The sequence below is a fragment of the Anoplopoma fimbria genome, chromosome 12, assembly GCF_027596085.1.
Source record: "Anoplopoma fimbria isolate UVic2021 breed Golden Eagle Sablefish chromosome 12, Afim_UVic_2022, whole genome shotgun sequence".
Taxonomy (NCBI): Eukaryota; Metazoa; Chordata; class Actinopteri; order Perciformes; family Anoplopomatidae; genus Anoplopoma; species Anoplopoma fimbria.
Window position 1 is genome coordinate 19,905,524 of NC_072460.1, and position 16,713 is coordinate 19,922,236.

Sequence of the window (16,713 nt, forward strand, 5' to 3'; positions counted from 1 at the left end):
TCACATCGCGAGGGGGCTCTTTTGAGGGGTCTCATGTTCCCTGGCCCTTTTCAATTCTTTCACCCTGGAACACAGAGAGAGACAAGTGTCTATGAATACAATGTCAACAACATGGGTTTCTGGTAACAAGCTCATCAAGACACACACAGGTCTAACAGTATCACACTGTTCAGCCAGAACCATCACGTCAGCCCAGATCATCAGGAACTACTCCTGGCTGTGAAAGGAAATGTTGGTCAAGATGGAATTGAACTTGCACTTTGGAATGAACAACAGAAGATAATTACAGCACAATTACAGAATCATTACCATCTTATTCTTAATGTATTACAGTTGGGATTAAATACACTTTTGTGGCACATTAAATACAAGAGATCTTGTCATACATTTTATTTTGAAGAGTAACAAGACAACATGGTAATGATATCATATCTACTATGATTACATGTGTTCTAGTTAATACTACTCATTTCAAAGTGACACATGGCACCCTGATCACCCTTTTCCTTAAAATGAGGTGCCTACTCCTGTGATTATTAGAAATAAAGACTAGAATGTAATTCAGAAATGTCGATAGTCTTAATATAGTCAGTTAACAATTAAAAGCATGAATCTTTGCACTAAATGTTTATGTACTAGGTCGAGGTCCCGTCGTCATACAAAACACTAAAAGAACTAAGACGTATTTCCAAACACACCATTCAAGGTTGAGAAGAAATTCTCCATTTGTGGGGGAAAAAAAGCAACTGATATTTCAAATCTTCATAATTGCATTGTCTGGCAGCTCCCAGAAGAATACCACCAGAAGCTGGGTTCATAGAAGAGACAAGTGTCTCAAGTGTATGAGCAAAATGCGGACAGCCTGTCGAGTACACAGTACGCAGTACACTTTAACACGGAACAATTGATTTAACACATCAATCCCATCATGTAATGGGTTTAACCTTGTACTCTTATTCTTAGCGGAAGGTAACTACTGCAACATTTATGTGAAGAAGAGTGGAAGACTGAGTAGATACTGTGCGTGTGTGTGTGTGTGTGTGTGTGTGTGTGTGTGTGCGTATGTGTTTGTGTGTGTTGGGTCCTATCATGCTGAGCTGGAGTACTCCCTGGCGGTATGAATCCATTAAAGCTCTGTGTCCCAGAGGGTGGAGAAACCTTTTGTTTTTGTTCAGTGACCTATATGCTATCACAGCTTCCTAACCTATATCACAGCCTGCCATAAGATGTGGTTACATCAACAATCTCACCTGCTCTAAAAGCCTGGCGCCCTATTTTAGGACAGTAAGGAGTAAAAACATGAAATATGAATGTCAACACCAAGGAGGTTAAAGGGTTTGTGAAAATTCTCATATGCTTAAACGTCTATAAATGCTATATATGAGCAGGAAACAGTTCTGAGCTGTTTCCTGTTCAGGTGTATCTTTTTGTGCTGTACTTTTTAAATGCAGTTGTTTTGTTTTGAAGAACCAATGGGCATAATACATTCAACAGTTTGACACAGTTTTAGTTGATGAAAATTAGAGGGGTTTATTCCCCCCTCTGAGTCTGTCAAATGGCTAGAAACAGGACACACAGCCAGTAAGACGGACAGACAGGTACTTGAGAAACAGCAGGCCCACAGCATGCCTATAAGTAGGAGGGCAAGGCTCAGAGTTGTCACCACTTGACATGCAGCAGAATAAAACAGGATTGAAAAAAAAGCTTCCTGTTCTCTCAAACTGCCTATCTGCATAACCACACAAAAGTAAAATAAAAAAAACAATATGAACAAAAAGTAATTCCCGAGGAGAGAAAGACAGAGATAAAGAGAGTCAGAGAAGTGCCTGTTAAGTGTTGCAGTGATATTGTCATTCATAAGCATTTTGTTAGTTCAAGATAGGTTAACTGCTTTAAATCTGAGCTTCTCAGTCCACCTGTGGCTCCAGTCGGCAGCCTTCATGCAAGCAGGCATCAAGCAACAGTGATGGAAAAGGAGGTAGGGTGGGTGGAGAGATGGGAGAGAAAGAGCAGAAGAGGAAATGAGGAGTGAGGGAAGGAGGAAGAGAATGCAAAGGCAGAGACATCAGGAGGAGGTAATTGTATTATTAAAGAGTGAGGGACAGAGAGGGAGATAAGGGGAAGAAAGAGGCATATAGAATAACAGAGAGAGAAAGAAAGAGAAAAGAAAGAGAAAGAGAAAGAGAAGGCACGAACTGAGTTGCTGAGGCTGCACTCACCCGCTTGAACAGTCTATGGTCCATCAAGGGGCTTGGCATAAACAGCAAAACAATACCAGACAGCTATTAGCACACAGTAGGCACTGTGAGGGGGGGGCGAGGACAGGTGGGGTGGGGGGAAGGGGGAAGGGGGACCAATATCAGTGAGGGGGGGGGGGGGTTGAGCTTAGGTGTTACCACCCAATTTGTCCAACAAAAACTTAATCAAACACATAACACTGAGTAAAAAGAAGAGCTGAGAGATGGACAAGATTGTGAAACTAGTGGTATTTTCTTACTGATTAGCTCAATGGGATATTATTCTTTTAGACCATGAACAAACCCGTACATTAAAATCTGGATGTGAAGTTTGATCTGACTTATGTAAAAGTTCTGTGTGTATGTATGTATAAAATGACTATGTTAGTATATATGTGTGAGTCGGTGTCGGGGTCTACCTGTGACGGCAGCGGCGTAGGAACCTCATGATCTTCCTGGCAGCTTGATCCTGCCTCTTTGTGAGCAGACTACCTCTGTGAAACACCAGAAGAGGGAATAATGTCTTACTGATTGTAGAGCAAAAGTTACATCTCTGTAAATATGAATTTGAGTTTGTATGTTGTATCTTTCAGTGAAAATGTGGAGGGAGACATATTATAATTAATAAGCTAAAAAAATGCATAGCCTGAATTGTTCATAGTCTCTAAAAATCCTTCTGTAAGTGTGCCTGTGCATAAATGACATAAGGAATCTAATTTTCCTTCATCAACTCCATGCACTCTATTTTGTAGAATTACAGTGGGCTTTTTCATAATCCTGCTGTATTTGGTAAGATTAATATATTCCAGTATTTGGCCTGCAGGATGGTGCTGAGTGTCTACCTCAGTTTGTGCTGCACCAGGGCAGCAGCAGCCCCGCGGTGGTGGGGCTTCAGCCGGCCAAACTCCTTGTAGCTGCGGTAGTATTGCTGAATGAGCACGGCAGCCCTCCTGCTCTGCTGAAACTTCTTCTGCTCGTGGTAGCTGCGGAATTTACTCTGGATAAGGATGGCGGCCTGCGTCATCTTCTTATAAAGTGCATACTGCCAATGAGAACAAGACAATACGTCATGCTTTGCTGTGTGTGAACACTGAAATAGTGCTGTGGGTTCACGCTGTGGTAGGAGAACATAGTTTGGCATTTAATTTAGCTGCTGGTAGTGAAAAATGTTTACCTTCAAGGCTATCCATGTTAGCTTGCAAACAGAAAAGGGAAAATATTGTACATCATGGACTTACATACTCTATTCTCAAAAACTTGATTGAATACATTCGAGAGTCATTTCGATTTCTGTCTCACAAAAACTATGATCTGAAGTAATTACATTAGAGCCCGTAAACAAAAGCACTTACTAATATTTATCAATGCTTTGTTGGTGCCTACCTGTTTGTATTTCTTGTAACAACGTTGAATAACAGCAGCAGCTACTTCCTGTTGCTCTCTGAGTGGCCGCCCCTGTTGGAGAGTAGAGGTGGAGAGGTCAGAGGTCACAAATGAACCTACATTTTGCCACAAAGGACATCGGTGGCTCTGTCAAGTCTCCCAGAGGTCTCCTGGTGGCCGATTGGCATTAGTCCACCCCTGTTGAACTGGCCCCCGGGTGAGCAGTGGGGCGGGGGGAGGAGGAGTAGATGAACTGTTGAGCGACAAAGGTCCACCTCAGTGTCAACTGGTAGACAGGCTTTACAGATGACTGTAAAACGACAGCGAAACAGTTTGTGACATGAAAACTCATTAAAAGTAGCTTGGGGGGGTGGGTTGCGAGTTGAGGAATGGGAACGGGCAGGGGGAGAGGACTGGTGTGTGGAAGCTAGTTAAAAAACAGGCAGTAGCAGGCTCCATACACCTAACTAAGAGAGAGAGAGACAGAGACAAGGAGAGAGGAGGAGAACATGAGCTTAACTGTGTCTAATTGGAGCAGGGATACGGGGGACAGTGCAGTCGTTCCTCTAAGCAAGGCCATGCTCTGCTCAAGGCACCTTCCCATGCTGAAACCACAGGGACATTTTTGGATATATTTTGTTTATGTTGTAATGTGTATATGAGCGGAGGAACAGAGAATGAGACAGAGGTAGAGATAGAACATTGTGAATCATATTAGGTACGATTAGAAACAGTATATGCCCAGACAAAAGATATTAATAAACCGTGAAATTTACTGCAAAAAACAGAGCTCCATAGCTTGGAACCGAAAATGAAAAAAAAAGAACCCTTCAACATCTCTCCAAAAGCCAAAAGCAAAACCATCTAATAATACCAGTCCTAACAGTACAGCCCTGTCACTGCGGGCTGCAGTACACACAGCATAGGCACCTGAGCGCCGGGCCTGTACCTTGTACTTGCGGAAGGCAGTTTGGACTAGGCGGGCGGCCTCATACAGCTCTCTCTGCTCTGGGTCTGACAGAGTCAGCTGGGCCAGGTCTCGCTCCACTTTGCTGTTGGAGGCATTGATGAACTCACTCCAGTCAGCTGGGGACGGGAGTACAGACCTCTCCAGGGGCCCCTCTCTCAGTGGAGACCCCCCAGGACTGAGGCTGGGGTTTGACGATGTGGTCAGGGGCTCATTGTAAAGAGATCTAAGGAAAGAAGACGACAGAAATGGTCGCTGGATGTAGCAATCAAAGTCACAACAAATGGAAAATGCTCATCTTTTAACACTGTGTGCCAAGGTTCCATGCCACATAGAGCTATTTGACAACTATTAATATAATGTGTTTATTATTTAGTTTTTTTGGACTACCTGCAAACTGTGGTGGGTGTAATAAAACTCACTCACTGTCACAGATAATAAACAATTCTGGGCTGCTGCCCTTCTTTTCAAATTGACATACCACTGTTCTACACTTTTGAATGATCTATTGATGTAATATGCTTAATACAAATTTCCTGTTTCAACAGCTTATTGCACTTTTCTCTCTGCCCTTAAACTGGCACTTTACAGTAAGTGCTGCATATAATCGGTTCTTCACAGTGTTCAATTTTTTACTGTCCATTTTACTCCCACAAATAATAACCTTTGTGGGCAATACCAGGGAGTAACAAAGCACAGAAAACAAGGATGAATGCAGTGGGGAGAGAACTGTAAACACACCTACACACTGGCCTATCTGCTATTTCCCGTCCTGCTGCTTACCGTAGGTGTATGATGCTCGGCAGCTGTTCCACATCTCCAAGGTAGTTGGCCAGCCAGTTCATGGTGTTGCTGACTCCTGACGTGTCTAAGGGCACAGAGTCTGCCGCGGTGAAGTTCTCCCTTTTGATTCTCTCTGGAGTTGCTTCGATGATGTGCTCCGCCAGAGTCATCATATTGGCCTGTTGGGGAGGAACCCACCTTGTCAATGTTTATCCCTATATATAGTTGAGTGACAACCTATTTTGGCGACTGAACATGTTCTAAACATGGATGTCTAACTTTTTTGCCCATTTGAAAATGCCAATAGAGTGGAATGAAGACGAGAGTGATACTGTTAAATTTCCTAATCCAGCACTTCATCTGTTGGAGGAATAGTTAGCCTGAGATGGATGGCTGAAATAATCCCTTGGCTATGGAAGTGGATCAATAGAGAGTTTATTATGCAGTGACGGTCATCGACAGAATGCCAGGTTGTCCTGGTGCATGCAGCCTACCCAAAGCAGAAGGCGGACATAAAGGCGGTTGCACGGTGCGGTTGTGTCTAATTTGAATCTCATCTAGTCACGCTTTCTTCACTGGGGACAGTGTAGTTCATAAGCATTCCACTTTCCAAAGTGGTGCCACTAAAATATCCAAACTGCAGCCTCCCTCTAAGAATACATGTTTATATAATATCAGAACTATACTTTATATACTATATTATTCATTTTTGACCAAACTTTCCATGCATCAAGTTGTTTTATCATCAGTAGCAAGAAGGGTAGTATTATGTTATGCTATTTCTATGCTGCAGGCATTTTAAGTAAAAAGCAATATGTTTTCTTCCGAATTATTTTGGACCTTTCATCTGTTCCTGTACTAGTGCCAAGTTCTACACATTTAGCTGACTGAGAAAAACAGTTGTTTACTCTCACCTGCAGGTCATCCATCTGTGTGAGACAGTCCTGGTTCTCCAGATCTTCTCGATAGGATAATAGTTCTGCATCAGCCATTTCCCTGTCAGCTATCACCAGCATGCCCAGCTGTTCCCGTTGACGCAACCGGTTCACCAGTTTCTCCTTCCCCAAGCTGCTGCTTCCACTGACCCCCAACGCCTTCCTCCCCATGCCGCTGCTAGAGAAGCTCTCTCTGGAGGTCCATCTGGTTGTCCCTGTGCTGCCTCCTGTTGACAGGCCCTTGTCTGAGCTCAGGCCCTCTGAGGACAAGCTCTTGGGGCTAGAGGACAGCTTGTGGAGCTGTTGCTGCTCCAGGCTCAGAGGCACAGACATGGCCTTATCGGGCCGAGTCTGAAACAGTTCTGGGTTGGGTTTATGTTTTTTAGCTAGGGGGAGGTCTCTTTGGCCCTCGCTGCTGTAGTAGTTGGAGGGCTCTGACCTTGGCCTTCTCAAGTCTGCAAAAAAAAAAGAACATAATTAGCTGCATAATACACTAACAAAGACAAAAATAAGGTCTCTTGCTGTGCTTTAGGCAAGGCCATCCACTTAACTAGTGTATAGTAATAGACAGGCAAAAAGAGAACTGTACTGGCCTGGATTGAGGCTTGTAGTGCTGGATGTTGTTGTAGTGGTGGCAGGACCCCCTTTCTTGCCGCTGGGTGCTACTCCGCTGTTGTTCGCCCAGCTGACCATCCAGCTGTCTGTGGTAGGGGTGTCGGGGGCCGGGGAGAAAGACATGCGAGTTGTGGGGGGGAGAGGGGCGGGTGACTGCTGCTCTTCCCTTTGTAGCTGCTCCAGACATTCAGCCAATTTGGTATGGCCACGAGACCGGGCAATAGAGAGGGGTAAGCGACCCAGAGAGTCTGGGATGGCTAGGGCCCGTCTGTCCCATTTATACAGGACCACTGCTGCCTCCAGGTGACCCAGCGCACATGCCCACATCTGGATGGAAAACAGACAAATAAGAGCAAAGGGTTAACTTAAGTTAATGAGTTACACCAGACTGTTATAAAAAGCATTGATTTACACCGATTACAGGTTTCTCTCATCACACAAACTAATACATTCTTGCTCATGCAACTTTAAACATGTTAACTTCAGCTCTCTTACCAGAGGCGTGCAGGAGAAGTGATCTACATTGAGAGGGTCCACCTCTAGCTCCAAATCAATACTATCAGCATGTTTGGTGCTGTACGAAGGAGAGAAAACAATTAGTACCTTGCTGCTGTTAAGTGTGGTGCACACCAATTATAAACCAAAGCGCTATTATACAGTACGTAGAGTATTTTGTTCTCACCGCCACTTGATGAGTGTCTGGATGAGGGTGGCGTAGCCCTGGCCTGCAGCCAGGTGAAGGAGTGTCATGCCTCTGAAGGTCTTGGAGTGGATTAAATGTTTGGACTTGGCCCAGCAAGCTCTGCTCATCATCTTCTCACAGACCACAACGACACGACTCTCGAAGGAGCTGCTGGCCTGCGTCTGACCAGATAAGCACTTACATACACAGAAGAGCACATCGTTATAGGTTGTTGAATATGCCTCCTTTACAACAACAACATCATACAATTATGTTAGAAGTAGTTATGCAGTACTTTCGTCAATCGATAATGACAAAACCCAATGTGCGTATTCTCACATGTACGTCTCTGTGCACATCATATGAGCAGCGTGATGTGTCTTTTACCTGTGACTGGCTGTTGTTGCCTCCACCTCCTCCGCCTCCTCCCCCTCCTCCTCCTCCCCCTCCCCCTGTTCCTCCCCCAGCTCCGCCACTCCCTGCACTGCTCGACTGCTGGTGGCTGGCCATCTCTGCCATCCTCCTCTCCATCTGCTCCAAGCGCTCCAGGATAGACATTCTGAACTGGTTATCTAGGCAAACAGTGGGACACACAAGAAGAACACGTCAGCACACAAGTAGCATTCAGTGTGCACATTTTTTTTTATAAAAAATGGCTGTCTTTGCTATTACCAGCACACAAACAACCCTGTGTCCTGACAAGACAAATTATCACACAGAATGCACCACAAGCTGCACCAAATATGTTGCTCTGAGCAGCATTAAGACTGTCGCAGTGACTTGGGGCTTAACATCATGAGGCGTACAATCAACCGTTCAGGAGCAAATGCATTAGCCCATTTCCGAGATACAGCAAAGCTGATGGAAAGTTACTGTAATCTCCTACGTTCAGATGGAACATAAAAAAAACCCTTCTAATCATAATTAATCTCCCCAGAGTGTAAGTGAAAACAATAGCATCAATCATTAACTTCATGAAAACATTGGCTTTACTAAAATAACCTTTAAAGCCCATCAATCATCTGCTAATGGCTGCCATCACTAAACTCTTATTGCCATCTCTCCCGCACCACTCGAACACAGCCTCAGCAGACTAATACAGGTGTAACGATTGGCCAATGAGTGGGGGCATGTTAAATGTGTCCACCCTTTTCACAAAGGGCTTCAGACTCTGGAGGTTGACTGCCCTCTCCGGCTGATTAAGTACACTCTATCAGGACCACGGAGTCCCAGCCTAGCCCCTGTTCCTTGAGCCTGTATGGTAGCAGGACTAAGACGCTGCCAGTGTAGAATCAATCAGTAAATGCACCTATCCAGAGCCCCTGAAAACCCAGCGTTTCCATAGATCAAGATGGATGGAGGTGTATAAGATGTCAGAGTGTTTACATGGTGCATAGGAGGCAACTACTGCTTCGCACCCCGTGTCAGTCGGTGTAGTTTTTTTTGCGTGTTGTCTCTGCTCAGGTTTTTTGCCTTGATGGAAATATAGAGCGCACTGCATAATTCAATACCTAAGTGAGGAGAGGGCAGACTAAGTGACTTCTAAAGACTCAAATGTATTTGAATTAGTGAAACAGACAGGAGTGTAAGTGAGAAATTAACAGACTGTGACATCTCCGGGCAGGTTTTGATCGCTACCCAAAATGCATTTGAGTAACAACCAACAGAGAGTCAAAACGCTTATAAACACTGCAATTTTTTCACCTGTTGCAATATAAGTAAGATTACAACACACAAGCCTCACTGAAGGATTTAGGGGACCACCCCAGGAACACTCGCTTACATACAAACAAACAAACAACGAACACGTGTGTGTGTGTGAATGTGCACGCGCACACACGCATAAACACACACACACACACACACACACACACACACACACACACACACACACACACACACACACACACACACACACAGTATGCTATGTACAGACAGTGGAATGGGATGGGCACAGAGAGCCCACTGCAGCAGGGAGTATAGAAGACTGCATTAGCATTCCCCATTTAGCCACTATGAGGCCGTTTCTGTGGCAACCTGCTGCCGAGCGGTAACTAGGCGACAGGAACATGGCTGTGTGTGTATGGTCTGCCTGCGTGCTATTGGCTTATTGATGAAGGGGAGGGGAGGGAAGGACTTCGTATTCCAGCAAAAAATAAATAAAAAAAATTGTAGAGAGAAAGGCAAACAATGAAAAAATTGAGTCTATAAATCTTCTTTGGTGTCCTTTTGTGTACTTGACCTACTCTCTTTTCTCAGTGTAGGTGGGGACCTAATGACTCTTATTGGGGAGCCAGCACAGCACGACCTGGTGACATTTACGCTTCCCGGTATCCTGGCAGTCACCGCTCAGGGCTCCATGGGGAGGTAATGTCACAGTCAGACCTCCCATAAGCCGTTGTAAAAGAGGTCAAGTAACTGCTATCATTGGACGGAGAAAAAAACATAATGTCACTGGCTGGTAAATTAGTGCTCTCGGTGACAACATGCCGCACCGCGAGTAATGCACTTGGAGGACAACACTGAGGTCTCTGTGTTTAAGCTGTAGACTGTCTACGTGAGCCTGCTGTCAGATCAGCCCATCACTCCCTTATCAAGCAGGAAAAAAACAGCTCGGAGCGTTTGCCGTGCTTCTTCCTATGTGGGATCCATCTTCACCTTCCCACATGGTGACTTATGGAAACAAGTGAGGGGAAGATTTGAGAGCCAAATCAAGACTGAGTGCTTGTGTCAGGAGGGGAGTCAGAGGGTTGAGATAGGTCACAGCACTACAACCTGACTTTGTACAAGGCTATGCGCTCCCTCTCACCCTTGGCTGACAAGGGGTGGGGAGAGACATAGACCGTGAGATGGAGAGAGAGAGAGAGAGAGAGAGAGAGAGAGAGAGAGAGAGAGAGAGAGATAGAGAGAGAGAGGGGATAGTTAGCGGTAGGCTGACATGTCTTTGTTCAGACCCAGTGCTGCAGTGTGCTGCAGTGCAGATGATGTCATCTCCACCTGCTGCCTGCTGCTCCAAATGCGATGCACGTCCACTGCAGAGGGAGGATGGGGGTAGAGACGAGTGGGAGGGAAGAGGGAGGAGACATGGGAGGCGAGCAGCCAAACAGCACCGTAACAACACTGTGACGCTGTTAATGCCCTCCCACTCTCCGGTTTACTCCCTTGTGACGGTGTGTGGCAGCAGATGTGGTCACTCTCACACATTTAGGGTCCACCGTGACATGTTCATTTAAACAAAAAAGAAAAAAAAAAGTTGGCCGCAAAAATGGGGCAGACCATTACTCATTATATTGACAACACTTGAATGAAAGTTGATCAGTCAGCGGAGGTGAAAACTTACAGCTGCCATGACACAAATGAGTCCAGTTCACTTGTCTGTTAATATTTATAATACATCTCTTCCCCTTGCTTTTGGAGATGTATTCCCCTGCAGGACTAGGACCCTTGCTAACCATCCAAATTGGATATGAAAAATACAAAAGGAGAGAACACTAATACCATGTAGCAATTTACATTTTCAATCAAAAGCTACATTGATTTCAATGCTACATCAATTCTCTCACACTTCTATCTACCTGAACTCATATCTACTGTTGGTTATACTGTGGAGTGTAAAGTGTTATCCAGTAAGAGTTACTTTCACGATGACCTCTAAAAGAATTAAGATTTTTTTCTGTACAGTCTTTTACATAATAATTAGAGTGTGCTTTTTGAAATTACACTGAGTACGCTGCTAAATGATGATCTAACTTGTCTTCCCTTAGAAGTGGGAGGAAAACCTCTCACCTTTGGGACAAAAGCCTGTAGAGGATGGGAAAATACCACAGTCTTGGTATATTAATAGGGTGACACTTTCTTTGGCTTAAAAAAAGGAACATTACACCCACTTTGTGTCAAGAGGTCTTGAACTTCCATGACCGATAACCCAAATGAGTAACTTTGACGTTTGCCTTGGGACCGACGCTCATTAGAATAAATAGCTAGTGTTTTCATCATGGGACCCACCAGACACAGGTCTGTGACCTGGTCCTGTCATACAGATTTAGAAGCTATGCTAAACGGGGAAATACACACGTCTAGTATCGAGCTCTGCTTAAAACCCATAGCATAAGTATACTGTCTGCATGGTAAATCTAGCGCCGGATCTCTGTGGATCTCCTGTTGCTTCTCTCAAAGGACACTCATGTCCTCTGAGAGAAGTAGAGAGCAGATGACCCGGGGATTGGGTTTTAACCCGCACAACGTCACATCTGTTCCTTCTCTGGGAAATGGCAGCAGCTCCCCATGAGAAAGGTTGACATACAGACCGATATGGAAAGGAAGGACAGGGGTGTTTATTGAGGAGCACAGTGGGAGTGAGATCAGGCTGAAGGGAGGAAGAAGACAGCAGGAGGAGATTACAGGTAAAGAAAGAACAGTGGCGGAGTGAGGTGAGAAAACAAGAATGGGGTTATTTATATAGTGAACTTCTAATAGAGTGTAGGAGGACATCTTTGATCCTCACTTCTAAACCTCTGCTTGCGGCCGTGCCAATCAAGTTTAGTGCTGGACCTCATTATCGTCCTGCAGCCAGTCAGCTCCTCACATGTAACCCAGCAGAGAGGCCTCGAGGCCAGCCTCCCCTCTGGTTCTCTGTGTGAGCTGACTGACAGGGGCTGGTATTTGTGATCATGCAGGGTAAGGGGCCAGGCCATCTGGCAGCAGCCCTCGCAGCTGGAACACATGGCCGTCCGTTGATCAAAGGCTGACTTTACTTTCACACAGCGTAATGAGTGCTTATGGTTTTTCCATCAGTTATCTTTGCTTTCTTTTTGTTTTATTGTTTCAAGCAGAGTGATAAAAGAATACTTAAGTTCTTCAAAGAATAATATTGTATGCAATAGAGACATCTTTCTTTTCTACAATCTGTTGTTATGGCATCAAATCAATCTATCCATCCATCTGGTATATGGCGTATCCTGTTCAGGGTCATGGGGCAGAGGTGAGAGGCAGGTTGTCAATCATTCCACACATAAACAGACAAATACATTCACATTCACACAAAGATGTAATTCACCTAAAACCGTATGTTTTTGGTCTGGGGTAAGAAACTGAATCACCTAGGGAACACCGAAACAAAAAGAAAAGAAAACGACCATTAGAGATTGATACTGTACAAATAGTTTAGATTTTTGCCATTACAGTGTTCTAAAACATGTTTGCTGTTTTCTCTATGTAAGGTGATTGTCCATGTTTTGAATGCCCTGTCCCTCAAGCCAAAATCAGCTGCCAATGGGATAATGTTCTTACAGCTTTACTGTTATTCCATACATTGTGCAACCTGTTCACAACAGCAGAAGTCCTTCACACACAAGGCAATCACTTTTGATGTCAACATTTTGATTTCACGTCCAAAAACACAAGTTAAGCCAACAAGATGCCTGCATCTCTGGACTTCTTCTCTTGCAATGTATCACCAAATTACATCAGCAACATGTGGAACGTATTGCAATATTCTGAGGCATTATTTCCTGTCGGACAAACTGTCTCACCACTGCTTCCACAGAGGATTTAATCACTACAATATACAGCAGTTTAATGACCACAAACAAAGGTCACAATGCTTCAATGATACTTTTCTATCCTCCCATAAAGATGAAGCAGCTCTTAACCTACTGGCATTTGTCCAGCTATATAGGTCAATATGAGTTTAGTCTGAACACTGAGTAGATACATTGTGTCATATTGAAGGGTAAAAAGCCAAGAGTGCACACCATGGGGATTTGCTGTCATCCACTATTACACTAATAGAGTAACCCAGTATTGGCTTTTTGTCTTGGAAAGTAGGGGGGTTTGACTTTTTATAGATTTACGATGCAGTAACATGTGCATATCATTAGATACCTATTTGCATAAACAACTAGACACTGCTTGACACATCGGGTTCAGGCAGAAAGCAAAAGAGAGATGAGTGGAGAAATAATTTCAAAGATGAATCAATCTGATATAAAACAGCACAACCCAAGGGACAGGATGTCTCCAAAGCTTTCCATTAATAGTAAGACAACACAGTTAGGCTAAATGCATTCACAGGATTTCTCTGCCTGTCCTCCCTTTTTCCTCAAAATCTTTTTCAACATTGCATTGAAAATGATATTCCAGTCTTTTGTCACATCCTGGAATCCTCTCTATGGTGTATTTCTACGCTAGCGACATTTGTAATTTCGTGAGGAAAGACAGCAGACTGCTCAGCGAGTAGAGAGTTGAGATTTAGAGCCATTTTATCTTGAATGTGATATAATGCATGCTTGGTTTGAGGCCATGTATATAACCCCCTTCATTCTAATTTGGTTTTATGACAAATCAGAGGGACACAACTGCACAGCATGAGATGGGACTGAATCTAAATTCATTAAGCCCATTAGCAAGTCAAAAACTAAACTTACAACATCGCATAAAAGCAGCACTTTCCCCAGATAATAGATATTTTAATATACTGTTCAATTAGTTAAGAATACAAAGAATAAATGATCCCTTTGTGCTATATAGCACAAACTTGAGACTGTTAGCAAAGAGATGTACAATATAAAGCATATTTCAAATCCCAGCATCGACAGCATATTACAATGTAACCGAATGCAAATCACAAACGATGGCCCTAAAACTTTACAAAGAATTTATTTGACACCTATCTGACAGTCCCATCACAAACTACACGTGACACTGTAAGCTTCATGAGGGTATACTTCAATGCATGATTATTATATTGTATTGCATTAGATAGACAAGATGTAGCATCACTGTGAGAAGTAAGCTATAACGTAATAAAAGTCAACAATAAAAGTAAGAAACGATGTTCTTTCTCCAAGTGACTGTTTCTCTTTAAAAGTATCTCTTTAAACCCTCTTGTGTGGGGTGATGCATCACCTTGAGGTGTAAGCATTCCCACATCACTGCTGCTGTTACTAGTACTACTACTATTGCGATTTCTTACTACTGCAACAGCTACAGTAACACAGTTACTACAATTACATGAACTAATAATACTGTTGTTGTTTTTTTACATTATTATATATTTTTAGATAGATTGATAGGTAGATAGTCAAGTCTTTAACTTCCCAGGAGGGAATTCTGTTTTCATTGCATGCACATGTTCATGCCCCCATGAAAAATGTAATGCACACAGTTGATATATTGGTCATATATACACATATACATCCATGATCATACACCCATACAAACATACTTGCATACACAATACTTGTTAATACATATGTATTAGAGCTGGGCGATAATTCGATATGATAATTTAGCATCTTTTTATGGATTCAAATTGTGATGAAATCATATATCGAGATATTGTGATACACAATATATCATTTTCATTTATATTTACAAGCAGATACTTACTCAACTTTCCCAGAAAGTTTGATCAAACTCTGTTAAATCGAACTATTGTCTTGATCTGATTACTCTGTTTTTGTGTGCATGCATGTAAGCATAGTCAGTGTATAGCTGGAGAAAATTAAGTAGTTTTTCTCTTTAATTTAACTTAACACTGTTATGTTGATTTTGCACAAAAGGTTGTAATAAAATGATAAATACTCAGTACATTATATTTGTCATAAATATGATAATTTATATATTGAACTACCAGGAAACATTAGATATTATAATGCATATTGTTACCAATATAATTACCTATATTGTAACACATTTTGGCCATATCGCCAAGCTCTTTATATATATATATATACAGTCTATACGGTTGAGTTATTTTATTTGGGGTTCTGGCAAAGAGGGTGCAAAACTCGTGCTAAACACTGCTGTAACTGCCAAAACATAGCACGTGGTATTACTACAATACATTCATACGGCTTATGTAAAACGTACAAAAGCACTGTGGTGATTCCTTCAACTTCTTCAAAACATATTCTACATGACTTTGCAACTTTGATCTGTATGTGTCTTTCACAGCTCTCTTAAGAGGCAACAACCTGGGCAATGCATCTCGTTCCATGCACTGAATATAGGAAAAACTCAAAACTTCACAGGAAAGCAACAGGTAGACAAATGTACATCTGCAGTTCTCTCCCTTTAAACAGTGAAGGAAAGCCCTCAACCAAAGCAAACTTTGAAGAGTGAACGGGGTGAAAGTGGAGTCGCTGTTCAGAGGTCTGTGGTGCTGAAACGCTCAGCGGCTGCTTTTCCCGACGGAAGCGTCGGCTGTGGCAACGTGTGGTTTTTCATTTCGCCCTATATTAACTCTTTGTTTACTCAGTGTTGTCGATAATATGCATCCTTGATTGTTGCAATCCAAACTACAAAAACAACAGAATAGATCGATTTTTTTTTTTTTTTTTTTTTTTTTTTTTTTACCAACGACTCGCTGGCCCCGATAACCTGAGCGGCACTCAGTGATGCGACAACCCTGTGAATGCGCTAAAGCAACTACCACACTTCCAACAACACGTGAAGCAGCACTTGCAGCCGGCAGTTTAAGGACACCAGGCTGAGACACGGTGTGACACACATACCAAAAAAAAAAAAAAAAAAAAAAAGACTAAAACTGTAAAGAAAGAATCCTGACTCAGGTTTTTGCCAGAAGTAACTGACCTGAAAAAAAATAAAAAAATAAAACAGGCGCACGTACAACTTCCTTTGTTGTTAAATACCAAGAAAAGCAAATACTGATTTTGAGTCACTGAAGGCATCTTAAGGAGTCTTTAATATGCTCAAGCACTGGTCGTGAGTCAGGAGTTGGCTATACTATCATCGGCAACTCTCCGGTGCTCTGCAATGAGGCAGAGTCACATGAAACACTTGAAAGCATGTGGCTGAAATAGATCATCTCTCCAGAAACTCCGCTCCAGCACAGACACAGCAGGACTACATTAAGACACAGAAACTAAGCATGCAGGAGGGGGGGGGAAACCAAAAAAAACGTGTAACTTCAACTTCTTCTGTCATCCACGAGAAATGCACAGAATTTGAAAGAAAAAACAACAACAACACAAACACAAACACAGCACAGCACTACAGCCATAGGTTGAACTGAACACTTCTAACCTTCTATCTTATTTTCCATTGGTAGAGTCCACCTCAAAGCCAAAAGTACTGCCTCTTTTGTTC

At 43.0% G+C, this 16,713-nt stretch overlaps 1 protein-coding gene across 2 annotated transcripts; it reads right to left on the minus strand.

Annotated features, from left to right (window-relative positions):
- Nucleotides 1-8,160, minus strand: camta1a (calmodulin binding transcription activator 1a). 2 transcript variants are annotated; one of them, XM_054608678.1, is made up of 12 exons: nucleotides 7,990-8,160; nucleotides 7,603-7,799; nucleotides 7,416-7,494; nucleotides 6,899-7,247; nucleotides 6,285-6,760; nucleotides 5,371-5,549; nucleotides 4,570-4,813; nucleotides 3,621-3,692; nucleotides 3,412-3,432; nucleotides 3,080-3,279; nucleotides 2,657-2,731; nucleotides 1-64 (listed from the first exon to the last, which is right to left on the minus strand). In XM_054608678.1, the coding sequence occupies exons 1-12, from the start codon at nucleotides 8,158-8,160 to the stop codon at nucleotides 1-3; spliced, it is 2,127 nt and encodes a 708-aa protein (XP_054464653.1). The 2 variants fall into 2 exon arrangements, with proteins under 2 accessions (XP_054464653.1, XP_054464654.1); XM_054608679.1 differs by lacking the exon at nucleotides 3,412-3,432 and adding an exon at nucleotides 2,220-2,250 and having other exon boundaries at nucleotides 32-64; nucleotides 6,285-6,444; nucleotides 6,895-7,247.
- Between the last annotated feature and the right edge of the window lie 8,553 nt (nucleotides 8,161-16,713).

Bases quoted from the DNA above. Each gene is read 5' to 3' on its own strand.
- camta1a (XM_054608678.1), bottom strand. From the start codon at position 8,160: ATGTCTATCCTGGAGCGCTTGGAGCAGATGGAGAGGAGGATGGCAGAG. The intron at 3,693-4,569 runs GTACAGGCCCGG...ACTCTCCAACAG, and splicing joins CTGCCTTCCGCAAGTACAAG to GGGCGGCCACTCAGAGAGCA. The intron at 3,280-3,411 runs GTAAACATTTTT...TCTCATTGGCAG, and splicing joins TAACATGGATAGCCTTGAAG to TATGCACTTTATAAGAAGAT.